Genomic DNA, 27,919 nt, shown 5'->3' with positions numbered 1-27,919 from the left:
CTTTCACACAGGAAAATAAAAAGAATTAGGGCAAAACAGAAACATTAAGACAAAAAACAATAAACAAGAGATCTGAGAGCATTTACTCCCAACAGCTCTCCCCTTCCCCCACTGAACAAATCTGTAAAGAAAGTATCGGGCTGTGGAAAAAGTCATGACACATTTTTGCATAGAAAAGTACATCATGAGGACCAGCAGAGAGAAGGCTCAATCAATCCAGAAGAGGGTAGAAGAGTTAGAAAAGGAGAGACAGGAAGTAGTAGGTTAAGAAATAGAGTAAAATATAATGATAACAATGTATCCACATATCAGTAATGACAACAAATCTCCTGAATTCTCCATCTTCCCAGTACTGACACTAGAGGCTGAAAGCCACATACTGGTCTTCACCAAATCATAGCTGTTCAGCTCACAACTCAATGGCAAGTAATGCTAGGACCTTACCTTTACAGAGCATACTTACAAAAACAAAACAAAGAAACAACAAAAAACAAACAAAAGCAAAAAAAAATCATGTAGAAACTGTCACCACGTTTATTATTAAAATGTGAGGTCTCTATTTATTCAATGTCCCTTTTATAAAAACCCCATGTAAAGATTCTTTAAACGCTTTCAGGATAGACCTATTTCTCATTTGAAAAATGGTCAAACTTCCTTCATCCTAAAGAAAATAACTATACAACTGATTGTATTTCACCTTTCCCTCACGGCTACCAGTAAGTTCAGGACAAAACCCAAACTCAAGCATTCATAACTATTCCTTTCTTGGTTCTGATTTCCCACATCTATCTTATTTTATCATATGTTTTTGTTTAAAATAAGCCATATCGAGATGCAGCAGATGGCATAATGATGACATCATTGGACTGCAGTTCGAGTCCTGGACCTGGAGGTTTAAAACTGGGTACATGTGGGTGCGTGCTCAAAATCTCAAGAGGAAAACAGAGAAGGGATTGTGGCATGGCCATCCCCTCCAGGGGGTGATTTCTCACTTTCTGTCTCTGTCTCTCTGGCAAGTGCATGTACCCTATAGCAAAAATCTCTCAATAAGTAAATAAATAAAATAAGCTACGTCAATCTAATTTTAGGAAGAGGTGGGATCTAAATATAAGCATCTATAGTAACAGATAAAAGGCAGGTTTAGAAATAGTAGATTTACTGAGATATGGTAAATTACTTTAAACAACTTGCCTATTTGATATTTTTAAAAAGCTTTCACTACTCAGAATATCTTATAATCATTTCCACTTCCATGGTATTATATAGACAATTTTTAAAGCTGTTTCTGATCTACTGAACTGCCTGTCTAATCAACCAGTAAAGCAAGATAAGGTCTCTCTCTAAACATTAGTCCATCAGCTCTACTGATGAGGAAACAAGAGGCTTGGATAAACTCTCTCTGAAACAGCCATGGTTGGGCCAAGAGCTTCCTTAATCATTCCTAAGGAATGATTCTCTCCAAGAAGAAAAGAAAACCTTCAAGGCCCTTTAAGGCCCTTCAGAACAAGGCTCACTCAACTGCTTTTGCTTGATCATCCCAAAATTTGACTAGGTGGTTGGTTAAGTCAAAAATGCTTATTTTGGGGGGATGGGGGTGGTAAGGTATTAAAAACAGTACAAACAAGACACTTTTGTTTTACACAGTCCCATACAGCCGAACTTACAGAACGCTTCAAATGTTTAAAAAAAAAAAAAAATCAAGTTCAATATGCTTAGAATTCTTCTGGAACCGAAGGTCAGCATTCCTCCAAGGATACCTGACTTCTTTCATGCAAACACCCTACATTCCTAGAAAATTGAAGCTTCATTTAATTTGCTATTTGCCAGACTTCCACACTACAGTATCATATAGAGGAAAAAGATGTCACATGTAGTCGTTTAAGGTCAGTGCTTAATTCAAATGCTCCTTACAGAGCCTTCTTCAAGGCCACTTTACTGCACATTCAGCACACCACAGAATAAAAGTTATAATGCAGATCATTCAATTTGCAGTTAAAATACACATTTCAAACCAATAAAGCCATACCCTATGAAGTCTCAGATAATGGGAAATACTGGGGGGGTGGGGGATATAATGATAATATAGCTCAAAAGCATGCCAGTTACATTCACTTTTTGATTCTTAATTCACAAGGCAGTGAATGAGATACAATCTTATTGTAGCAAATTCATTTTAATAAGAGGTATATTTTAATACAAAGTCTGGGGCTGAGGGGAAATGGATACTAAATGATATATGGTTTTTATAGACAGGATTTCATGAAACACATTTTCCCTGTTTCACTCTCTCAATTTGTAAAATTGAAAAAGGACTCAGAAGAGAGTAAAATTAAAGGAAAAATGGATTGGTCTTTGGCTATTAAGCTGCTCACAGCCAAAAGCGGTGGGCAAGGAATAAAGCAATTAAAAAGGACACATGGGTGTTGCATTATTGACAAAAAGGTTAATATTTTTGACAGCAAATAAATTTTTCACCTCAGTACACTTAAACTGAAGAGCAACATAAAGAAATCATTAACATGGGAAAGAGAGTCAAGTATAAAAAGTGCTACTGTTACCCTGAAGCGCAGCCACCCGCCATTTTACAAACAGATGAAAGAAGAGCGCTCAGTGCAGTACACCGGAACAAAGAAGATGGTGAGGCACCATCCAGCTCTGGCCCTCAGCTCTGCTCCCCCACTCACAGGGACACACAACACCTATGTACCCTTCACATAAGGAAATGGGATTCGATTCCCTGTGAGGAATACCAGGTTCCATGGACAGACAACTGAGGTGTGAAGCAGTGAGATGTCCCAGCTGGATCCTCAGAAAACAGGAAAGAAAAACTTCAGGCAAATACTCTGCTATTTTCTTTCAAGTAAAATTGGAAAAGTTATCTAATAAGGATTCAAAGAGCAGCCAGCACTACACAGACTCAATGGCACTGTGCATACACAGAGGGACTGGATGATTTGCTTCGTTGATACAACCTCAACAGTCAGAATGTGGTTTTACTCTTGACACTAATCTTGCATTTCCACAACATGACATATACAGAAGGCATCATAAAAAGTTTTCATTTCTGAAGTGGGTATTACCCCTAATACTCCTCAGGACCTATTAACACACGCAAAGCAACTTTACCTGACACCTCAAATTACAGCTTAACCTTTTTATACTGTTATATTTGGTCTGGGGTGAAATGTATTTCTATTAAAGCAATATATACGACTTCCAAAACCCAGGTTGGCAAGATTCAACAAATCTGTTCCACATTTATTTGATCCTGTATTAAAATGCTACGAAGATATCAGATTTTGCTCAGCTTCCATTTGAAACATTGATAAAATTGGTAATTTTTTTCACATATCACCTCAGTAAAACTTCCATTATATAAAATATACACACTACATGGGGCTGGCAGGTGGCGTGGTGACTGAGGTGCTGGACTCCCACATAACTGACTGCAGTTTGAGTCCTGGACCTGTTCACTTGCTTTCTCATGTTCCCTCTCTCTCTCTCTCTCCCTCTCTCTCTGATCAAATGAAAATAGTAATGAATAAAATTAAATAAATAATTATTTTAAAAATACACACTACCTAAAATATGTATTTATTTTGATGGCTTCTCTCTCCCTAGAAGAAGATAATCATGATGCAGGAAGGGATTTTGTTTTATTCACTGCTATATCCTAGTGCCAAGAATGTGAACAAGACATATTAGGAACTCTATAAATATTTGTTACACAAATCATATTCCAATTTTTTCTCCCTCAACTACAGAAAGTATGCAATGGGTTTGTTTAATGCCAGAGGGCACATGCACATAAGAGAAAGAGCAAAACACCCCCTAAAGGGGTCATGGTCACACTGCAACACTTTTTCCTACAATTTTCTATCCTCTCAGGATCCTGGACAAACATGCCCTTGCCCAGAATATTTTTCAAGCCAACAGAGCTGGGTCTCAAAACCTGGTCAGCATGAGGCACCTGCTTCCTATGCACAGTGCCTTACTGCTGCATGGCAGGTCTAGTTCCTGCTACAAGTTTTTGAAAGCTGCATTGTGTTAACAACAACAAAAAGGTCTCTAAATTTTCCCTATTACTTCCACACCTCAAAAAAATTCACAATTTATCCCCCCATGCATGCTTATTATACAAAAGGACACATTATGATTGGCTTAAATGAGAGACAATAAAGAGGGTGGTAAGTAGCAGAACTCACATGCATGGAAGAAATAGAGGTATCTTTGATAGGCTCTTGCTATGCCACTATCCTCCTGTCTCAGCCTCCCAGCCAATTAGGATCAAAGGTGTACACCACTGCCACACCCAGCTTTTCATGTCAGGCCAGAATCCAACGCAGGCCTCAGTAACTGCACAATGGTGCCCTCTCTCTCGTGCCACTGCGGCTGGGCCTATGATGCTTATTTGTATAAAATATTATAAATCATTCAAAAAAGACCAAGCTTAATATCACTGATCTTCGTCACAAAGTACAGTTCTCAGACCAATGAGGCAGAATCTCTGAGGATGGAGCCCAGGAATTAGAATGTTGTTTCTGGGTAACTCTAATGTTTATTAACTTTGAGAACCAGTAAATTCATTCATCTAATAGTGGTTGAGCACTTACTACATTCCAGGGACTAAGAACAGGACCTACATTGTCACAGAACTTACACTCCATTGGAACATGTGAAAAATAAGAAGATAAATCTTCTGGAAAAATAAGAAGATAAATTCAACCATCTCAGATAGTGAGAAGCGCTATGAAGATACAAAATAGATGACATGATTAAAAAGATAAAGACTGCTAGAGGTGGGACAGAGAAATGAGGGGTCCAGGAGTGAATTCTGTTGAGGCGACATCTGGGCAGAGGGCATGAGGTGAAAATATGTTTAGATATTGCCATGGAAGAAGTAGTAGTCAAGCATGACTGGTCAGTCAGCATGGGAGTCAAAGGGCTAAATGAAGGAGGAAAGGCAGGCAGGGTACCTTATGACCTGGAATTAAAAATCTGGACTTCAGGATTTTATCCCAAGTGTGACTAAGGCCACAGGACAAGGGAGGTGGAAAAGAGTTGGTTCTGGGGCAAAGGAATGACATGATCTGATTTAAAGGGACCTTGCTGGCTCTTCTGAAGAAAGAGGCTGGAGAGAGAAAAGAATGTAAGCAAAGAAATCAGGAGCTGCTGCAGAAGTCTAGTGATAGATGGTGACTTGGCCTAGGGAGGTAACTATAGAAATAAAAAGAAATACAGAATGATAGGAAGACTTGTGAATTAGATATGGAACACGAGGGAGAAAGGATAATAAAGCATGCACTCTAGATGTGTGGCTTGTGAAACTGAATGGGACAGTGACAAGAGGAAAAAAAGTACAAGGGGGCCAGCCCCAGAGCCTAGACGGATCCTACATGGCTCAATGCAGTTACAATCCCAGCCCTGGTCCCTTGAAAAACATGCCAGGTGTTTGTGTGTATGTGTGCTCAAAATCCAAAATGGATGGAGAAATAGAAGAGAAAGGATTATGGTGTGGCCACACTCCTCTGGGGGGAGGAGGGAGTGCTTTCTCCCTCTATCTTTCTCTGAAAGCACATGTGTCCCCTAACAATTAAAAAAAAAAGTATAAAGGTATTTATCAGAGCATTATATATGGTAGTAGAAAAACTAAGAGCAAACTAAATCTAAATGCTTAATAGCAGGGACTGGTTACATAAGTGGACTAGTAGGCAATAAATATAAATGCTGTAAATGAGGACGTTATAACATGGTAAAATAGCTATAATTTAATGAGCAGAAGGAAACAAATTACATCATAACACTTTACTATATCAACAAACCAGTATGGTATCAATTTTATTCTTTAAAAAAACCCCACATATAGATGTGTGCTAATCTACTCGAAAACTTTTTAACCAAATTTATTAAAATGAACTTATACATCTTTTACAGTTTTTTTAAGCTATGTTTTTAAACAACTGTGCCCCAAATCTGCACCTACACTGGCACTTTCACACTTTTCCCTGCAGGCACCTTGCTACATAACACTTACAGAGGCTCTAATTTTCTAATAAGGAAGTTAGGCAAATGAGCCTAAGCAGCTGTGCCACAGACAATCCTGGCGTACCCTGGCTGGTGAGTTTTATGTGTTTTGCGATCCCCAGTGCAGCAATCACACAGCATCCCATCATGGTTCTGGGAAGGAGCCTGGTTTTGCTTCAGTGTTAAGAGTTATTTTCTAATACCCTATAAGTCAGACCATATACTCAGGAATCAGACGTGAGAGGAGTTCATTTAATCTCAGGGGCAGCTAGCTATACGATGCATGTAATGTATGTAATGGATCATAGGGAAAAAACAAATTTTTATTTTAACTGTAAGCCCAAAATGTTTCTGGGAGTACGTCAATGCTATTAAATATAAAGCAAGGTCAGAATCCTCATACTTGAGCCAATACTAATAAATAACTTCTTAACCTCAAATCGTAGCCAAAAAGTTACTTGGCCAAGCACATGTTCTTTATCTACCTTGTAAATTTGCTTCTCATTTTCTAGATACTGTGAAATCATGCATCGCACATTAATAAACCTGCCCTAGGAAGGAGAGAGGTAGTGATATCCACAAAGAAGATGCTAGAATATGCTTCTTATAGTTACCATTTTAACAGGGGGATCATGGTAGATATTGAAAAGGACATGAGGGGAATAGAATAGACATGCTCTAGCTAGATGTCTTGTAGAGAGCAAGACAAAAAGGAAGGTTCTTTTTTAAAAAATTTTTTTCCCCTTATTTTATTTTTTTCTTAACTGACTGGAAGGCCAACTATCATATAAAGCTTGCTCAGTCAAAAAAAAAATGCTTTCTAGTGGCAAGCTGAAAGGTTCTTCCTTATATCTTATCTTAGACAGTATTTCTTAAATATTAGACTGGATGAAAGAAGGAGTACTTATTTTTTAAAAAGGAAATAAAATTAAATGATTCAGAATGGGGAGCCAGTAGTATGAAGAACAATGCCTACAGCAATCCTCACAGGATTAAACATTAGACTGGATCTAAGAAGTTTATACTGAATGTGTTAAAACCACAAGATAGGAGCCAACAGGTGGCATGGTGGTTAAGGTGCTGGATTCCCACATGGCTGACCACAGTTTGAGTCCTGCACCTAGTGGCTTGCATTCTCACTGTCCTTCTCTCTCTGGTGAGCACACATGCCCTATAGAAAACTAATGATAATAATAATAATAATAATAATAATAATAATAATAATAATAATAAATTAAATTACCCCCCCCCAAGACAGAGCCAAACACCTATCCACATCCACATCCACACCAACAGGAATGAGAAAATAGCACTAAGGACAATAACCAACTGTGAGCTGGCTGTGAGCTGCTAGGACTCACAGAGCAAGGTCACTCCCCAAAAGGCTGAAGCCATCCTGGGACACCAGTGGGCAGTCTCCCTTCACAACTGTCCTACCCATTCCACTGTCTGCCTGCCCTTAGAGCAGGCAGGTGTTTGGAGAAGGCTAGCACTTGGGTAGAAAGGTCTGAGGGAATCACCAAGATCAGCCCTGACCAAACAAAATACAATGTGAGTCGCTGAAGAATTTTTTTAGAATTTTAGTAGCCATATATTTAAGGCTACTCTCAATTCATGTGGGTAGCAAGCAAGAGGATAGACAGGAAAGGTACCAGAGAAGGAGCCTGTGGCTCTCCTTTCCTAAAAGTTGGAGACTCACCAGTGGGATGTGGTCCTCTGGAGGGAGAGTTTCTCGCTATGGAAGGAGTCCAAGAAAGGCTGAACTCATTGATGTGATGGGAGGATGATGTACCCTGATTCCACTGGGAAGGGGCACAAAAGTCCTGCATTTCAGACCTTACCAGACTCTAACCTAAGTCTCTCCATTTGGCTGACTCTAATTTTTATCCTTTATAATAAAATGTTCTATGAGCTGTTCCAGGGAATTACTGAACTTGAGCTGTGTCATGGGAACTTCCTAGATTTGTAGCCAGAGGGTCAGAAGTGAAGTGGCCTTGGGAGAATCCTCCAACTTGCAGCTGAGGACTGAAGTGAGGAGAATTTGTTGGGACCATGTCCTTAGCCTGTGGGGTTAGCATTTGAGTGGGTAGATATTCAAAAAGTTCATGGACCTTTTGGCTCTCCAAGTAGCACCATGGCGGTTGGCAAGAATAAGCACTTTATGAAAGGTGGAAAAGGGAGCCAAGAAAAAAGCGGTTGATCCATTTTCTTAAAAAGACTGGAATGATGTAAAAGCACCTAATATGTTCAACATAAGAAATATTGGGAAAACACTAGTGACCAGGACTCAAGAAACCAATATTCCATCTGGCGACCTTAAGGGCCGTGTGTTTGAAGTGAGTCTTGCAGATCTGCAGAAGAGTCACATTCAGAAAATTCAAGCTAATTATTGAGGATGTTCAGGGCAAAAACTGCCTGACCAACTTCCATGGCATGGATCTCACCGGTAACAAAATGTGTTTTATGGTCAAAACATGGCAGACCATGTTTGAAGCTCATGTCGATGTCAAGACTACCAATGATTATTTGTTTGTCTCTTCTGTGCTGGGTTTACTAAAAAAAGTAACAATTATATACAAAAGACTTCTTATGCCCAGCACCAGCAGGTCCGCCAAATCCGGAAGAAGTGATGGAAATCATGACCTGGGAGGGGCAGACAAATGACTTGAAAGAAGTGGTCAATAAACGGACTCCAGTCAGCACTGGAAAAGGCATAGAAAAGGCCTGCCAATCCATCTATTCTCTCCATGATGTCTTTTTTTTTTTTTTTTTTTTTTTTTTGAGAGGTTTTTGCTATAGAGTACATGCGCTTGCCAGAAAGAGACAGAGAGACAGCGAGAAATCACTCCCCAGGGGGCATGGCCAAGCCACAATCCCTTCTCCTCCATTCTCCTCTGGATCTTGGGCATGCGTGCACACACGCCCATCCATGATGTCTTTGTCAGAAAAGTAAAAATGCTGAAGAAGCCTAAGTTTGAATTGGGAAAACTCATGGAGCTTCATGGTGAAAGCAGTAGCTCTGGAAAAGCTATTGGGGATAAGCCAGGCGCTAAAGTTGAAAGAGCTGATGGATATGAACCACTAGCCTAAGAATCTGTTTAAAGCTTAGATTTTTTAAAAGAATTATTTCATTTAACTTTATTTTTTAACTTGACCTAGGGGACAGAATGAGAGCGAGAGAGAGAGAGTGAGAAAGCTAGCCACCAGGTCCAGGACTCGAACTGCAGTCGGCTATGTGGAAGCCCAGTACCCTTAACCACCATGTGACCTGCTAGCTCCAAAGTTCAGAGTTTTAATAGTGACAAATAAAAAGTCCTATTTGTGACAAAAACAAAAACAGTTCATGGAAAATACATATTATGTAAAGATAGTAAAGAAGCAATGTATGGATTTCATGGGGGGTAAGGGGCACCGAAAAACCTCAACCTTAATTCCATTGTTCTGCAGCTTTTTGAAGTCTCCTCATATTGTACCATTTTAGGAGGACCACTCCTCTCAAACACATCTGAGATGAGAATTCTCAGTGGCTGCAGAATCTGATCCGAGGTTTATCAACAGCAGCTCTGCCTAGTTTCTACATAGCACCCCTACTTCCCTGATCTCTCCAGGGAGACTGGCAAATGACTCCTAAAACCAAAGTTGATCTGCAGACATTTACTCCAGTTAGGAAGGAACTAATGAAAAGAAATTAGTAAGTCAGATAATCAAACACTCACCATAAAGCATATTACCTCTGTTTAAAACAAGTGCCTGACTATTTCAAAAGGGTTTCATTATGCTACAGAAGTACAGGGAGGAGAAGCCTTGTCATTAAAGAGGAAAGTTCTGCCTTGAGTAAGGAATCTGAGGCTTCTACAACACTTTAAAAACTCATTTCCTTTTCATGGACATATGCAATTATATATCCTAGTGTCTCTATTATCGTAGTGTAATTTAACTGTTTGCAGAATGACATCACAAAGCCTGTGGTTATGCCACGAGTAATGAAAAGCCATGTGTCATTTAATACACAGAAAATATGCCATGTGTGGGAGGTGGGGGCAGAGGGCATGAAGAGGGGAGAGAGGTGAGAAAAGGGTCAGAACTGAGCTGTGATGGGAACACCAAATTCTAAATGCTAGGGGGCCCATGGTTGGGGTGTTCGGAATGAAAAAGAAAAGTTTAAACCTGGGAAAACTAGAGTGAGGTCTGCAGTGCCACCAGGTCCTCCCAGTGCTTCTCAGAGGGCATTAGGCAGTCTACTAAACCAATGAGTTTGAGTACACAGCTCTCACACTGGAATGATGCCAGCTGGGTGAACTTGGGCAAGTGGCTGAACCTCTCTAAGCCTCAATGTCCTTACCTAAGAAATGTCATGGGAAGTGCACTGTATTTGTGCAAAGCTGGTACACATTATTCCACAAGTGTTTCAGCTCTGTTAAACTGGAGAGGTTAAGGATGATGCAGATAACCCTAATAATGGGCCTCCCCACTCCAGTGCAGACAAGGACCGTACTCTATTCAGTTGCCACACAGTCTTTTACCAACCCAAGGCCTTGGGCTGGCAGTGTGCTGCTTCTGGCCACACAGATAAACTTTCTAATACACAGACTACTTATGGGATACTGGCTTCCTGCAGACATCTTTGCATATTTGGAGTTCGCACCTCATCCTGTCATATGACTACTGTGAACAAGACTATGCTTAATGGAGACACAAAGTGAAAATCTCCCAGTGTTAGTTCCGAATGCAAGAATCTTTCATTTGAACGGCAGACTGACCTATGCATTCTGTACATTAATTGAGTTCAGAACACTTAAATTAACGTTCAAAGAAAACTAGATGTAAAATTAGTAATGCATTTAATGTGATTACTGATGTTTTCCTTGGAATATTTTTACAGTATTAATGTGGCCTACTGTCACTATAAATCCAAATATACAAAACATACATTTTACTTAAAGGTCCATTTTCTGTTCTTATATAATGATGAACTTACCAATTCGACTATGGAATATCTTTTCTGGATATCAGACAGATATTCTACATTAAGGTTAAAAATCAAATAATATGGATTTATATCTACAATGTGGCAAATTTCCAAAATGTAGCATTAGTGAACAAATTAAACAATAACACAATTTCAGTTAATAAAATATAGGAACAAGTCTAACTTACCTGGAAATTAAATGGCAATTCACTCTGTTTGCTTGCTACCCTACCAACCAATCACCCACAGAGAGATTTCTACTATGCAAACATATATTTCAGCACCATGTCAAAGCCTCATTTTCTTCACTTTTAAAAAACACAAAGTAATGGTCTGAATCTATGTCTTAGGCATTAGAATGAATGCAACATACATCATCTCTTTCAGTCCTCAAAACAATCCCCAAATGGGTATTATTAGTATCCTCATTTTACAGACAAGAAATGAGAATTGAGAGAGGGTAAGTAACTTTCCAGGATACAAGCCAGGCAGTGAGACTCCGGAGTCCTGCTCTTAACTATCACTGCTTTCTCCACTGTTCTCTGAATGTAGACACATAGACATCTGTCTTTATTTGCAATACTATTAAATTAATATGTTAAGCTTCCAGGATGGGGGCTATTTATGTTTAATTTTATATCTATCTATCTATGTATAGAGATAGATATAAAATATACATATATTTATACATATATACATATATAAAATATATATATATAATTAATGCAGACTGACAAAAATAGCCATTTTAAGTAGATGTTAAGTGAAGACTATCACTTTATACAGGATGCATATGAGGTTAGTCTTTAAAAATGTAAACAAATTAAATGTGCTTAAAACTCACTGCATTTCACCAAGCAACATACAGTTAATGAAACTGCTAATACACTTACCTCAATCAATTTGTTGGCATGTTCACGGAAAACTTGGGCATACTCCTTAACTTCTTTCTCATTTCCATTCTTTGCAGCTTCAATCAATACTAAAAGTGGAACATTGGTTTCCAGGAAAGAATCTGAAACGTGGTCCATGACAGCTTTGCGGAGCTAGTAATTAAATTGTAAAACTTGATTTTATTTCCAAGAAGCAAGATCACTTTTAAATCTAAAGGAAGATTATGATAGATTGGCTACATTTATGTGAGGGCCCCTCATATAAGTTATGCAGTCACATAACCTGCAATATTTTAATAGAAAACATACGATCACAAAGACAATGGTTTGTTTACACTATCACATCATTTCTCCCACAGAATCTTGTTTTTTCAAGACAAAATCTTTCTTAAGACTTACAAAACTAAGGCTTACATCTTTAAAGAATACTACAAAGCTGAAAAGAAAGCTCTGGGTTGAATTGGAATATATGTAAATTATCGTCTAATCGGTTAAATAAAATGAGAAGAGAAGGAAAGAAAAGAATACTCTCTGGTTTATCTAAAAAGGGTTTCATGTACTATAAACGTTAAAATGTAAAGGTTATCTTTATAACCGTTCTAACACTGCTTCACCAAAGGAAACTGAATAAAAACACAGTTTATCTTTAATTCTGCGTCCATCAGACATGAACAATAAAATATCTCTCCACTAATTCCTGGATACTGTCTGACTTCTTGTTACCAACCAATTTCATAAGTAACTTCTTTTTTTTTTTTTAATTTGTTTTTTTTTTTTTTAGGGGGAGAGGTTTTTGCTATAGGGTGCATGCGCTCACCAGAGAGAGAGAGAGAGACATAGAGACAGAAAGCGAGAAACCACCCCCCAGGGGGGATGGCCACACCGCAATCCCTTCTCCTCCATTCTCCTCTCCGGATCTTAGGCATGCACGCACACGCGCATGGCGTGAGTTTTAAGCCACCGGGTCTGGGACGCGAACCGTGGTCGACTACATGGGAGTCCAGCGACATAGCCATTACACTAACTGTTGGTCCCTTTTTTAGAATTATTTTATTTAACATTATTTATTTTAATTTGGCCAGAGAGGGAGGGGGTAGGGCAGTGAGAGGGAATGTGAAGGCAAGCTGCCAAGTCCAGGACTTGAACCGCAGTTGGCCATGAGGGAATCCAGTGCCCTTAAACACCATGCCACCTGTCGGCATCCCTAAGTAACTTCTTTATAAAGACAAAAACTCAATTTGATTCCAGATGTTAATGGAGTAATTTATCATTAAATGAAGAGATTCTTTACACTAAATTTACTAACAGAATATTCTACACCCCAAATATCTCTATACATAGCATATTTGAACTGGAAATATAATCTCTGCCAAAGATCTAAATGAATTTCAAGTACGTGCTCAGAATAGGGCAAACAAATATGCAACTGGAATTCCAGTCTCTACATAAGCTAATATAACAAAATACTTCAAGGTTATTTTCACAGGTCCCCAAGTCATGTTTAAATGATTTTCCTGGGCTATCAGTAGCATGCTAGTAAAGGCAGTTGGATCTCACATAGCTGACTATGTGGACTGAGTCCTGGACCAAACAGCCTGTAAAACACATCGGGCACATTCATGTAGCCAAAGTCCCAAGAGGAGAACTGAGAAGGAATTGTGGCGTAGATGTGCACCTCCACCCTGCCCCCTGTCCTCTCTCTGGTACACACTTATGCCATATAACAATTTTTTTAAAACTTGATTTTTCCATCTGTACTTTCTTTTCACATTCAAGTTAATTTATTCAGTCAATCCCAGACTGTTTTATTCCATGTCCTCATGAGATTTCATTAACCATTTAGAAACTTATTAGCAACAAAACAGAGAAAGCTTTCTACTTTTCTGTGAAAGTCCATTCTTTTCCCTCAATAAAATACAAACTCAGTATTTATTCAGATTTTAATCAAAACTATAAAATTGAGAATTTAAGAAAGCAAATAGCAATTTCTTTCAACTTACCTGTCTACGCAAGTCCCTGGTCTTCTTAGTCATTTTATCTATTGCAGAATTCAGTGCATCACTTCTTTCTTTACGTCCAGCCTGGATAAAAAGAGATGCGTATTTTAGTAGTTCACAAGGAACCTTATTAACAGGTGATAGCTATTTATGCTCAAACCAATACTGGAAAAATGGTACAACTTTTTTAGCCCAAAGATGGAAAATCTGGGGTGGGGTAGAAGAAAGACTATGTGTCTTTTTCCATAAAAACCTAATCGTACAATTTTAGGATTCACATTATCTGATTATTAGAATTGAAGGAGTTTTGCCAAAGTAAGAGATGCCAAGAGGCAAAATTTTTGCTTCAAGTTTGGCCTTAAAATTTAAATTTATATTTTAACACTGCATATGCCAAATTCATTAATGCACAAGTTCTCCTTGAACTGCTAGCGAGAACAAGTTACACCTGAATTTGATGAACTCTGAGATTTGAAGAATGTTGGCACCTGGCACTAAAACAGTGTGAAACAACAGATTTTAAACCAAAGATATAGCATGATCCGCCATCTTCAATAATGTACCTTACACAGCTCAATCTGGAACGCTTTGCAAAACTACCTCAGTCATATTTTTTTTACAGTCTATGTAAGGGGGGAGCAGGTGATGTGGTGGTTAAGGCACTGGACTCCCACATGGCCAACCAGGTTCAAGCAGACCTGGAGGCTTGCAAATCATGCCAGCTAGATGCGTGTATGTGCCCAAAATCCCAAGAGGAGAATGGAGGACAAGGGCCATCTTCCCAGGGGGTGATTTCTCACTTTCTCTCTCTTTCTCTGGCAAGTGCACATGCCCTGTGGGGGAGGTGAGGGGAAAGGTCCATGTTGTGCTTAATGAAACTGTACTGCACAGGAAAGAATGCATTACATAGTCTTGGGGAATTATGTGAATCAGCATTTCTTCAGAGGTCGGAGATTGAAGTGAGATTTGAAAGAGCAACACGCTAAGTAGAATTAAAATGGGTAACAGTTGAAAGAAAAGAGATGAGATAACCAGGTAGAACTGTGTCTCTGAAAATATCTAATAAGACACCGTCTAAGTTAAACTATAAAGTATATGAAGTTTGTTTTCACAGAACAAATGTGGTTCTCAGGGACCAGCAGTTAGCATAATGGCTATGTCGCTGGACTCCCATGTAGTCAACCGCGGTTCGAGTCCCGGACCCAGTGGTTTAAACTCACGCTGGGCGTGTGTGCGTGCATGCCCCAGATCCTGAGAGGAGAATGGAGAAGGGATTGCGGTGTGGCCATCCTCACTGGGGGGTGATTTCTTGCTTTCTATCTCTATATTTCTGGTGAGTGCACATGCCCTATGGCAAAAAACTCTCAAAACCAAACAAACAAACAAACAAACAAAACAAAACAAAAAAACAAATGTGGTTCTCTCTGTAAAATATGCTAGCAATCAAAAGTAAGATACGAATGGATAAAGGATTTTATTTTAACCCAGCGTTCTCCCTTTGGGTGCCCTCAAGACATTTTCATATGTGTATGCTGTCAGTACAAAAGCCAGCACACCAGATGAATTGGTGGGGATGGGAGAGCTGGTTATGTATTTACCAAGTGCTTGTTATATACATCTGTTACTCACTTTCTCTCATCCCCTATCTGTTAAATGGGGACAATGCCACTTATCACGCTGCCTCCATCTCTATGACTGTTACAAAACAGAAGGAGTATTGAGGGACACAGCTTATTTATTTATTTATTTATTTAGAGAGTTTTTTTACTATAGGGTGCGTGTGCTCACCAGAGAAACAAGAGAAAGACAGAAAGCGAGAAATCACCCACCAGGGGAGATAGCCACGTCGCAATCCCTTCTCCTCCATTCTCCTCTCATGATCTTGGGCACTCACGCACAAGTGCCTGGCGTGAGTTTAAGCCACCGGGTCCGGGACTTGAATCGCAATCAACTACATGGGAGTCCAGCGACATAGCCATTACGCTAACTGCTGGTCCCAGGGACATAGATTATTTAGCAGAGAACAGAAAGGAGATAAAAGGGGATTTGTGAGTATTAAGAATTGAAATAGGGGCCAATAGATGCCATAGCAGTTACATCCCTAGACTCCCTCATGGCTGACCACAATCCAAGTTCTGGACTCAGTGGGTTGAAACTCATATCAGGTGCATATGTGTAGATGCCCAAGAGATCCCAGGAGGAGAATGGAAGAGAAAAGATTGTGGCATGGTCATACCCCCACCAAGGGGGTGATTTCTCACTTTCTCTCTCACTGTCTCTCTCTCTCCAGCAAGTTCATGCATCCTAAGGCAAAACATCTAAAAATAAAAATATAGAATTGAAAAAAGGGACCAGAAGGTAGCATGGTGGTTAGGGCACTGGACACTCCCACATAGCTGAGCATGGTTCAAGTCCTGGACCTGGTGATATGCTTTCTTGTTCTCTCTCTCTGTCTGACAAATTAAAAATAAATAAATGAATAAACAAAATTAAATAAAGATTGTTTTTTTTAAAGAAGAACTGACAAAAGTAATAAACTGATATGGTCATTATTATTATCTGGTCAGGGTCTTATGCCTTACACTCATTCTCCAACACTCCTGTTCTGCCAATAAAATTAAGTAGTCCACTAGTATTAATGGGGGAATGTTTCATCAAAACATCAAAAATTGATTCAGGTATGAGGATTTCTACTTGCAGGAATAAACTGATTTATTCAGAGCCAACAGTCAGAAAAGAACTCAAATGGAGGAGTTTAACTAGTTACCTGACAATCTCAAAGATCAAAATACCAGGATCTAAAACAAAGGTAACTGAAACCAAATCAAAACCAAACTGACCTCATAATTAGTGTTTTAATCGGGAAGGTCTCGGCACACACCTTAGACAGTCAAGCATTCACTTCAAGAAAAATTCTCTAAATAAACTCAGCAAAGTTTATCACTGTTCCTAGCTATGTTTGTTTTAGGGGTGTTTCTAATAAATTCTTTGTTCCAGAAAATAAGGCTCACAATGACCTCATGAGAGCTCAATCTCCTACAACCTGGAATGACTGGGAATTTTCTCAATTTAGGTGAAAGAATTTACTGTAAAAGTTATGTAAAACCAAATCCTTGAACTTGACTTTTGAGGAATTAGTCACAGAGCAGTATTTGCTTTAAGATGCAATGCAACCCACACCATGAATCTGTAAATTCTTTGTAAAATTGGCCTAAAAATCAATTTGTCCTTCTTGTTACTGCAGGAAATGGAGATTTATGCCTCATTAATCAGGAGGGGGCAGTTCAGGAGCAGTTATTTACTAAACCTTTTAGGTTATACTAGACAGACTGCCTTTTAAATCAAAGTGCCCCTTTAAATACAAAAAAATTATACATACATGAGTCCAAATTGCAAGTTTAGAATTCCAATAATTTAAAATACAATAGGGATGAGCACACACACCTATATATACTCCCAACCTTAATACTGAACTTGATGACAGTAGAAAACTTTGCTTGAACAAGACTTTGCCTCTTTTAAAATTAAAGTTGTTAGGGTTTCTATTTAGTTTTAGTTAAGCAATAATAAAGTTATTGGAATATAACCCCAGGAAAAGCAACCCTGTAGCAGAAACTATTACTGTATTTAGTGAGTCAGCTTTAAAGTAACCCTCAGCCCCTACATGCTGAAGAGACTCCATTCCAAGAGTACAGAGATCACCCCAAGTTCACTCAATTTTGGTATGTGTACCCCTGCTAAGCACTGTTGCTCATAGGTGAGAAGGCTTGACCTTTGAAGAATGTGGGGACTTTAAAGAGAATCTCGAGAGAAATGTTTGAAAACCAAGGGAGAGATAAAGGCATCTCTGAGCCCACCAAGTAGGTACCATGAGCAAAGCTCACCCTCCCGAACTGAAAAAATTTATGGACAAGAAGTTATCACTGAATTTAAATGATGGCAGACATGTCCAAGGAATATTGTGGGGATCTGATCCATTGATGAATCTTGTGATAGATGAATGTGTGGAGATGGCAACTAGCGGGCAGCAGAACAATACTGGAATGGTGGTAATGCGAGGAAATAGCAGCATCATGTTACAAGCCTCGGAACGACTACAAATAATAGCTGTTCAACAGAAAAATCCATGTCCCCTCATCAACGGGCCTGTTTTACTATGATGTAAAAATCAGGCCATGTACATTTTCATAGTAAAATTTTTCTTAAGTAAAAGGAATAAAAACAAAATAAAACCAAGGGAGACTAGTGTCTATTAAAGAGTCAATTCATATCTTCTTGAGTAGGACTTAAAGGTTTGCTATGGGCTAGGCAACACACTGTCATGCAATATACATTTAGCAACTTAACAGGAAAGGCAATTTGACCCCGGTCCACCTGGCCCACAGATGGCTGATGGGCTCTGCAAGAGCCGAATATGTGACAAGAGTCACACTGAGCCTTCTGTGAAGTTCAATTGGTAGCTCAATCTTAGAATACAATGTTTATATAGAACTGCATCCTCATTTCTTTTCAGAGTACCCATTTAAATGATAAGGAACAGAATAGTTTCTGGTGTGCCTAATATTACCTATCTTATTCTAAAAATTAAAAAAAAAATAAGTGGAGAACTTTAACATCACATACATAACACTCCACTTATATTCCCTCTTCTCTCACAGAGAGCAGAAGCCTAGAAATTTGCATTACAGTTTGGGTATTTTCTCAGATGACAGCCACATTTTTTTTTTTTTTAAATGAGAGAAACAGACAGGCATCCTTGACAGGGCTTCATGCCCCTATTTCCCCATGCGGCCTTTTCCTCAAGTCCTCTAGTTCCTCAGGTTCCTGAGTGCACATTCAGCATGTTTTCAGACTAACCCAAGGATCCAAATCTGTGGTTGGCCGCACGGCTCCCAGCATTATGGGGCACTAGCTTTTTAATGCTGTGCCACAGTAGCTAGACCAGAATCATATTTAGCAAAAATACACAAGATAGCACAGAAGACAAATGGGTAAGTAAAACATATATATTTGGGGCCAGCCCCTGGCCTAGTGGATGAAGCAGCTGGATCCCACATAGCTGACAGTTTGAGTCCCAGACTCAACAGTCTGAAAAGCACACCAAGAGTATATGTGTGCATATGTGCCCAAAATCCCGAGAGGAGGGAGAAATGGAGAAGAAGGAATTGAGGTATGACTCTGCCCCATGGGAGGTGCTTTTTCTCTCTCCCTGGAGAGCATATGCACTCTCTGGCAAAAGTTGTATAAAAAAAAATTTGTAAAATATATGGCAAAGTTCATTCCATTTAATAAGCAAAAATGTCTTACAGATCTTTAAGAAAATGACTAATTTGGGGGTAGGGATTAGAAATAAGCAAATAAAATATTCAGTATACAGGAACATACAAACATGCATACAAAACAATGTTGAATTTCAACTACCATTAAAGAAGAACAAGTCAAAGACCAAGTATTTATCAGTTTTATAGATATTCTTACCGTTTACTAGCTCCTAATATGGTATTAATAATGGGGAGCAGTCGTGTGTAATAGGCTACTAGGGGAAATAAAACGGTTTAAAAATTTTTGAAAGGCATATGGCAATGTGTACCAATATCAACACCCTATAACCTGGCAATTCACTGCTTGGAACTTACTTTACATATAAACTTACCTAAGGATACAAAGATATTAAAAGGATAATCATTTTACACTGTGCAAAAGTCACAGGCCTCAAAACAATTTATCCATAAATTAGAATATCGTCATACAAAGAAAAAACCATGAAGCCACTAGCCAAGCAGACAGACAGACAGACAGACACACACACACACACACACACACACACACGACAGAAACATGGACACACACAGTGAACAAGCAGCAGGACAGAACTGGCTCTCAGAAAAATACAGCCTTAACCCCAGCATTTCCTCAAGCCTTAGCAACCCCCGTTTCAGCAATGTATAATGCAGGAACCGACATGTCAAGCAGATACAATGCTGACATGCTGCTATAAGCCTTTCATAATAAGAAATGATACTATTCCCTTCAAGCCAAATTTTTGTTATCGATTTTCTTTGCATTGACAATATCATATACTCAATATTTTTGCTTGCCGTGGTGTGTGCCACTGTCCCTTCACCCCAGGACCTTTTAAAGGAGTTCTCAGAAATGATGTTTCCAAGCTTCAGCAACCAGGAATGCTAGTATCTACCTAATATGCATGCAAATTCACCCCTTTAAATTCAGCCAATTGGGTCAGAGAGCTCACTAAAATCAAAAGAAATTCAAGTATGCATAAATGGATATCTTACCTCTTAATTCTATCCTGCATAAATGGATTTGTATAGCCTATAGATGTCTATGTAGGTGGGAGGAAACACATCTAAATGAAATGCTACAAAGTCAGGAAGGACACCTTCCTAAAGAAAAGATTCCCATCACCTTCAAAAAAAGGGGGGGGGGCAGAGGGTAGTAAAACCCACTTACATTATAGTACAAGTCTCAATATAAATAAGCCCAAGTGTGTGGCTGCCAACTAGGGCCTTAAAAGGTTCTTAGCTAGGGATATACTCACACCCACAAAAACTAGAACCTCCATCCTAAAACTTGCTAACACTTTTTTGATAAATGTGAAATTTTCCCAAGCAGCCAACAAGACTGCCAGCAACAAGGTTTATTTTAACATGCTTCTCCAGAGTATCTCTGTGTAACTCTGGTGCCAAGGTGTAACAATTTTTGGAGATGGGAATGCTTAAGAAAATACTTGACTTTTTAGCACAAAGTAAACATAAAGCCTTTTCTCTACCACAAAACATTAGAAAATTTTATATATGTATCTCTGTACCTATTTCTTCAGGTACAGGAATAACTCTTCCTAATCCCAAATCCAACAAAAGCAAACTCTCATGGGCAAGAACGTGGACAACTACAGCTAACCAACTGCCTGAACTCAATTTGCTTAAAACCATTTACAGAGGACAGACAGGTTAGATCTTATTCTCCATTGCCCTATCACAAACATCTAAAGCAATGAAAATGGAAACAAATGATATGGATAGTATCTTCCAGAAATAGTACTGCCACTTTAATTAAGTCAAAGGCATATGTTTGCAGAGTAAAACTGCTCTAAAGTGAAACCAATATAAAGTTGAGTTTAGGAAGAATAAGGGCACTGTTTAGCCCTTTTAGCTAAGCACAGATAAATAGATTTTAAAAGTGATACAAAATTCTATCGACAGGAACTGCATACTCTTCCAATCTTTAAGGCAAACACTATGTCTTCTTTGGTTCCACAGCTTGAACCTTTTGAACCCAAAGAATGGGCACATGAGAAAGGAGGCTAGTGGCACAAGGAGCAGCTGAGCCTCGTGGGCACGGGTGTCCACCAGGTATTACTGCTCACTTCTTCAGGGCACCAGAAATCAATCACTCTTTATTGCACTGGTACATCTCTAGGCAATTTCTCTTGCCCACAAGTCTGGAATACAATAATTTAAATAGTTTGCATTCACTAGAATGTAAGAGGTAAGTTAAACAGACCAGAGAGCAGGAAAAAACCTGAGAGTCTAAAGGGAAGGAGATACTTTTCCTTCTGCACTTTCACATACAACTCATCCCTAATCATGGTTGTTCTAATCCAACTGACTTAAATGATTTTTCCCCTATGAAATTAAAGTGGTTACTTGAAGACTTGAAAACAGCTTCACCTGGATGGCAAAGTTCCTCTCCCCCCACAAGGATGGCTGACTTCAATAAGGCATTGACAACATCCCAAGGGCTTGTTTTTATTTTCAAAAATAATAATAAAAAAAATTAAAATAATTTAAAAAAAGAGACCACCTTTTCAGACTTCCCTCCCTTAAAACTTTTTGGTGCTGGGACCAGCAGTTAATGTAATGGTTATGTCTCTGTACTCCCACGTAGTTGACCACAGTTTGCATCCTGGACCCGGTGGCTTAAAACTCACACCAGGTGCATATGCGTGCATGCCCAAGATCCTGAGAGGAGAATGGAGGAGAAGGGATTGCGGTGTGGCCATCCCTCCGTGGGGTGATTTCTCGCTTTCTGTCTCTCCCTGGCAAGCGCACGCACCCTATAGTGAAAACCTCTCCAAAAAAACCCAAAACAAAACAAAAACAAAAAAACAACTTGTTGGTGCTAATTCCTGTAGAACAAACAGTATCTCTGCAATCTAGAGTCACATATCTTGTAGAAATCTGATTAAACTATAGCCACAGAAAAATGAACAGGCAACAGAATTTTACAAGCTAGTCTATGGACCCAAATTAAGAACGCCTAGCTTACAGAAACCACAGAAAGGATCAAGGTCAGGCGGGCTCAGGGGCACCACAGTAATGGTAACATACTGCTTAAGTGAAGCTAGATACATATGGGAGATGACGCTTTCAGCTCCCTAGTGCACCCACGATTCTGGTTGGTTGGGAAAGCTGGATGGAGGTAGAGGGGTGTGGATCACAGTATGGGATCCTGCTGTCTTCACTTTGTCTCTCTCTCTCTCTCTCTCTCTCTCACATATACAACTAAATAAGCTTTAAAAAGGGGAGGGGGGTTAAGTTAGGGGCTGGGAGAGTTTGGCATCTTTAGCACATAAAACAGGGTATGTCCTCCCCTACTCTTTAACCAGCAAGCAGGAACACAGTGGGTGTACTTGGTGTGGGTTCATTCCTAAGGGCTAAGGTTCTGTTCACAGGCAAAGTTGGCTTAAAGACTTCCATTCCACCTGTCTGACAACACTGCAGTATGAGACTCTGCTGGCCCTCAGAGTATTTCTGCTTTCTGTCTCCCTTTCTACTTACCAGGCATTTCCCCAATTAAACTCTGGACTTGTAATTCCATCTTGGGGTCACTTCTAGAAGAATTCAAATCACAACTAGAGCATTTGCTGCAGCTTTCACAGCACCTTTTCCCAGGCCCCTAAGGAAGGAAACCTTGAAGTCTTCCAGTTCTCACTTCAAAACAAAAAATGTTATCCCTTAATATAATGACTTCTTACACTTGCCCAGTGGAATGAAGCCCTTGGAAGCTAAAAGGCCAATGATGTTCTTGGTTTGAGATTTCTACCCTCAGGTCTGAGACAAGGCTAAGGATGGGTAGCAATGAGATGGGAGAAACAGGTCCAAATCATTAAGGTGAGATGTATAAAAGGCCTTGTCTTTGCCAGGCCCAAAAATTCGGCACCAATTCTAGGAACAGCTTTTGCATTTATAGAACACTTAACATGGAGATGTACATTCATAACTAAGGTCTGAAAAAATAATGACACTATTTGACAGGGGGAACCTGGAGTCAGGACAATAAGCCAGAGCAAAAATACTATTTCAAAGTATGAGTGACCCTTTGTATTCACAAGAGAGATCCTGAAACGATGAGCGTGAGACTCAAAGTCAGTTCTGAAGAACTGTGAAGAAGGAAATAGTGTGCAAATGCTGTGTTATTTTGAGACCCACAAGCCCCAAATCTCGTATCAACTGAAGCTTTTCAGTAAGTGGTAGGTGAGATTCTGAGGTAAATATAAGGAACCATGTCAGAATCCAAACATGCTGTGTAGCCTGCTCTAAATCAACTCTGGTCCACTGTTAATGCTCAGGGCTTATGTATTAAAATAACTGTATCAATCCATCCTTTTCTCCTAGTAGGACATTCAAAGATCAGTTCAGCATTATTTTTCAATCAGCATAGTGATAAAATGTTGTTATAAAGTAGGACATAGGAGAAATCTTTTAAATTAGAGTTCCCCTGAAATTCTCAGAGAGATAACTAAATGCTTTGTTTTGTAAAATTCTGACCTTTTTTTCTTGGCGTGTGATATTAAGCTCTTAATGACAAAGAAATCAAACCTATTTAGCTAGTGTACCAACACATCTAAAGCAAATCATAGTCATACTTTGATTTTTTAACCAAGCATGACAAGGCAATTGAGTAGCTTTCTGAACTACCACAGCAGTGGCACTACCTTGCATAGGCAGGCGTTAAATCAGCACTTCATAAATCGTGCAGGAGTCTGCCCATTTAGACGATCTCTCTATGCAGAATCAGCAGTCTAACACTGGCTCTCACAAGCATTAAAAACCATCACTCTGCTAACCCAACTCACTGTTCAGATGAGTCTTCTTGAATGCAGCCTTTATTACAACCTCACTGCTCCTTCCTACACTGAAGAAATATCATGTTTTAAGCCAGGAGCTCTTCCTTCTCACTTTATTTTAATCAGGGGGTCTTGCAACGACCCTGATACTGTTAGAAAGCATGGTGCTTTTTAACAGTAAAGCTTCTGGAAAACCCAAACAAAAGACACGTCACCAGGTGACGTCAGCCTATATACAGTTCTGTGTGGTCGCAGCACATAAGCAAACCCATTCTTGTGCCGTTTCTCGGAAAAGCTTTTCAGTAAATGCACTCATGCTGCCCCAGGAGCTCTTCTCTGCAACAAGCCGCCCATCTGCCATCAACAAGTTCAGACCGGGAGAACTAACGGCTGCGGAAGATAGAGACTGACGCTTTGATTAACCAGCCGAGCAGTTAGGAGGAGAAAATTAATAACTTACATTCAAAACTGATTTAGGGGACCAGACCCATCGCAGAAAATGAAACCAATTATTTCCAGAGGAATATCCTAAGGAAAAAGATCAGCTCATCCTGGATTTAATTTTACTCAGAAAGCCTAGGACACAGAAACAGGAAACTGGTGAAAGGCTCCTGCATGTTAGAGCCTTTTACAGACTCACTGCGTTGAGTCTTAACAACCGCGACTGAATGCAGCCTCCAATGTGCTCAGAAGAATGGGTAAGTCCGTGCATTTTTATGTCTTATGCAATCAACAACGAAGCATGCTTTTAAAAATAAACCACTGAATTCACATTTTTATGGGAGAAATCACTATCACATGTTTGGATTTTGAGGTTTAGGTAAAAGCATATATCACTGATGATAGGGCATGTTTAATTTTCCTTTTAAATGGTTTAAGTTTTGTTCTAGTCATGACAACAAGGTTAATTTTTCTGCAGTAAATGAAAAAGAAGTTACATGCAGTAAAATTACCATGATGTTATGTTGTTGTTGTTGTTGAATAGCCCATATGTTCTGCTGAAAAATATCCTATCTTCTTGTTTTCCTTAAATTATATTCTGCAGGCTTACATTTCAAGTGGCCATTAGGGGCCCCTATGCTGGCAGCAATATATGCAATGAGTATGGTTTTAAAAATGCTGCCTGCCCTGGGTATGGCGTGTCCACCCAAATGCCGCTGCGAGAAGCTGCTCTTCTACTGCGACTCTCAGGGCTTCCACTCAGTGCCAAACGCCACTGACAAGGGCTCTCTAGGCCTGTCCCTGAGGCACAATCACATCACAGAGCTTGAAAGAGATCAATTTGCCAGCTTCAGTCAACTTACCTGGCTCCACTTAGATCACAATCAAATTTCAACAATAAAAGAAGATGCTTTTCAAGGACTCTATAAACTTAAGGAATTAATCTTAAGTTCCAACAAAATATTTTACTTGCCAAACACAACTTTTACCCAACTAATTAACCTGCAAAATTTAGACCTGTCTTTTAATCAGCTGTCATCTCTGCACCCAGAGCTCTTCTATGGCCTTCGGAAGTTGCAGACCTTGCATTTACGTTCCAACTCCCTGCGGACTATCCCAGTACGCCTGTTCTGGGACTGTCGTAGTCTGGAATTTCTGGATTTGAGCACAAACCGTTTGCGAAGTTTGGCTCGCAATGGATTTGCAGGATTAATCAAACTGAGAGAGCTTCACCTAGAGCACAACCAGCTGACGAAGATTAATTTTGCTCATTTTCTACGGCTAAGCAGTCTGCACACGCTCTTCTTACAATGGAACAAAATTAGCAACTTGACATGTGGGATGGAGTGGACCTGGGGCACTTTAGAAAAGCTAGACCTGACTGGAAATGAAATCAAAGCAATCGACTTGACAGTGTTTGAAACGATGCCGAATCTTAAAATACTCCTCATGGATAACAACAAGTTAAACAGCCTTGATTCCAAGATCTTAAACTCCCTGAGATCCCTCACAACCGTTGGCCTCTCTGGCAATCTATGGGAATGCAGCCCCCGAATATGTGCTCTGGCCTCTTGGCTGGGCAGTTTCCAAGGTCGGTGGGAGCATTCAATCCTATGCCACAGCCCTGACCACACCCAAGGAGAGGATATTCTAGATGCAGTCCATGGATTTCAGCTCTGCTGGAATTTATCAACCACTGTCACTGCCATGGCTACAACTTATAGAGATCCAACCACTGAATATACAAAAAGAATAAGCTCATCAAGTTACCATGTGGGAGACAAAGAAATCCCAACTACTGCAGGCATAGCAGTTACTACGGAAGAACACTTTCCTGAACCAGACAATGCCATCTTCACTCAGCGGGTAATTACGGGAACAATGGCTTTATTGTTTTCTTTCTTTTTTATTATTTTTATAGTGTTCATCTCTAGGAAGTGCTGCCCTCCCACTTTAAGAAGAATTAGGCAGTGCTCAATGATTCAGAACCACAGGCAGCTCAGATCCCAAACACGACTCCATATGTCAAACATGTCAGACCAAGGACCGTATAATGAATATGAACCCACCCATGAAGGACCCTTCATCATCATTAATGGTTATGGACAGTGCAAGTGTCAGCAGCTGCCATACAAAGAATGTGAAGTATAATATCTGCCCATCATCAAAAATCACATCAGATAAGTAACCTATTTTACATAGTAGGGGCTAAATACATTATCTAATTTTTACCAATGGTGACATTAAGCCTAATTTTCCAAATCCAATGGAGACTTAGTTTTTGAAGTGTTTAAGTATTTTTAATTTTTTTAATGAAATCATATTTTAAATGTTAAATGAAGCAATGCTCACACTGATTTGCACTGTTGGAAAGTCTAAAAATGCTTAATTCAAAAATAAGACATTTCATGTATGTGATTATATACTCTCATGTGTAAACATTTACACTAAGGTCTCCATATGCTGTTTTATTCTACTGAAACAGTTTTGAAAGAAACTGTTGAGCAAAACGAGATATGAATCAATACCTGTTTGATCATTGCTCTCCATCCCATGTACCACAACTGGCTTGCTGCTTAAAAGGAGACTTAAAGTTCTCTTGTATGATAATTTGGTATTTACTCAAATCTACAATCTACTGCCGGTGTGGGAAGTAGAATTTCATGTATGCTGAAGGTTGGTAAATATTAAATACTCTCCTTCCAGAGTTTTTGCCTGGGTTAATAGACATTATCAAAGTCCACATCATGAAATCAAAACCCTTTATGTAATTCTAATAAGCCAAGTGACTCTTGAATATATTTAAACAATGAATCCAAGTGATTGTGGAAAGGTCTCATTACAAAATGAAATCAAACTAAGAATTATACCAACTTACCATATATCTCTAGTTTGACTTTATAGTGGATGCACTGATTTTTGTAGCATTTAGACAATTATTTTAAATTAGTATTAAATTACCACTTTACTAATTAATTTACTAAATATTATATTTACATTTCTACATAAAGATTTAGAAATTATTTGAGAGAAAAGATATAACTGAGTCAATTTAACAATCCCAACATCATCCATCCAGTTTGAAAGTGTGTGCACACACACACGCACATGTATGGTCACTCTCTCTCTCAACTGTTGTGATCAAAGGAAGCCTGGACAAAAGGGTTTAAAATTCTTTCTTCTGCCTTTTCCTAATCTTCAAACCTCAGAGCCAAATTAAAAATAATTGGCTAGCAACAGGCACATTGATTTATTGTAAAGAAACCATAAAGGAAAAAAACACTTTCTGTATATGATATGCTAAATTTCGACCTTTTAATAAAGATACACACTCACATTAAAAGTACAGTTCCTTGTAAGTGAAGGGAATAACATCTACCTGAGGTCAGTCTTACAGAACACAACAGGCCTATGTAGCCATGCCGTGAGGAGGTGCGGGGACAGAGGTGAAAGGCAGATTTTGAAATCTGGCTCACAGGTTAGCTGAAGTTACCGGGCAGTCAAG

General features: G+C 39.2%; 2 protein-coding genes across 2 annotated transcripts in view; one reads left to right on the top strand and one right to left on the bottom strand.

Moving 5' to 3' along the window:
• CTNNA1 (catenin alpha 1) overlaps positions 1–27,919 on the bottom strand; it is a 159,656-nt gene that overhangs the window by 37,734 nt on the left and 94,003 nt on the right. Inside the window, exons 7-8 of the mRNA XM_014584765.1 lie at positions 13,887–13,967; positions 11,887–12,039 (exon numbers count right to left, since the gene is read on the bottom strand). Coding sequence (XP_014440251.1) covers positions 11,887–12,039; positions 13,887–13,967 — 234 coding nt within the window. The remainder of the gene's footprint in view (positions 1–11,886; positions 12,040–13,886; positions 13,968–27,919) is intronic.
• Positions 24,207–27,230, top strand: LRRTM2 (leucine rich repeat transmembrane neuronal 2). The gene is made up of 2 exons (XM_006169911.2): positions 24,207–24,671; positions 25,019–27,230. The coding sequence occupies exons 1-2, from the start codon at positions 24,668–24,670 to the stop codon at positions 26,563–26,565; spliced, it is 1,551 nt and encodes a 516-aa protein (XP_006169973.1). The 5' UTR covers positions 24,207–24,667; the 3' UTR covers positions 26,566–27,230.

This window comes from Tupaia chinensis, unplaced genomic scaffold (genome assembly GCF_000334495.1).
Source record: "Tupaia chinensis unplaced genomic scaffold, TupChi_1.0 Scaffold147608_1, whole genome shotgun sequence".
Taxonomy (NCBI): domain Eukaryota; kingdom Metazoa; phylum Chordata; class Mammalia; order Scandentia; family Tupaiidae; genus Tupaia; species Tupaia belangeri.
The sequence above is the reverse complement of the archived record's forward strand: the minus strand, read 5'-3'. Positions and strand labels throughout refer to the sequence as shown.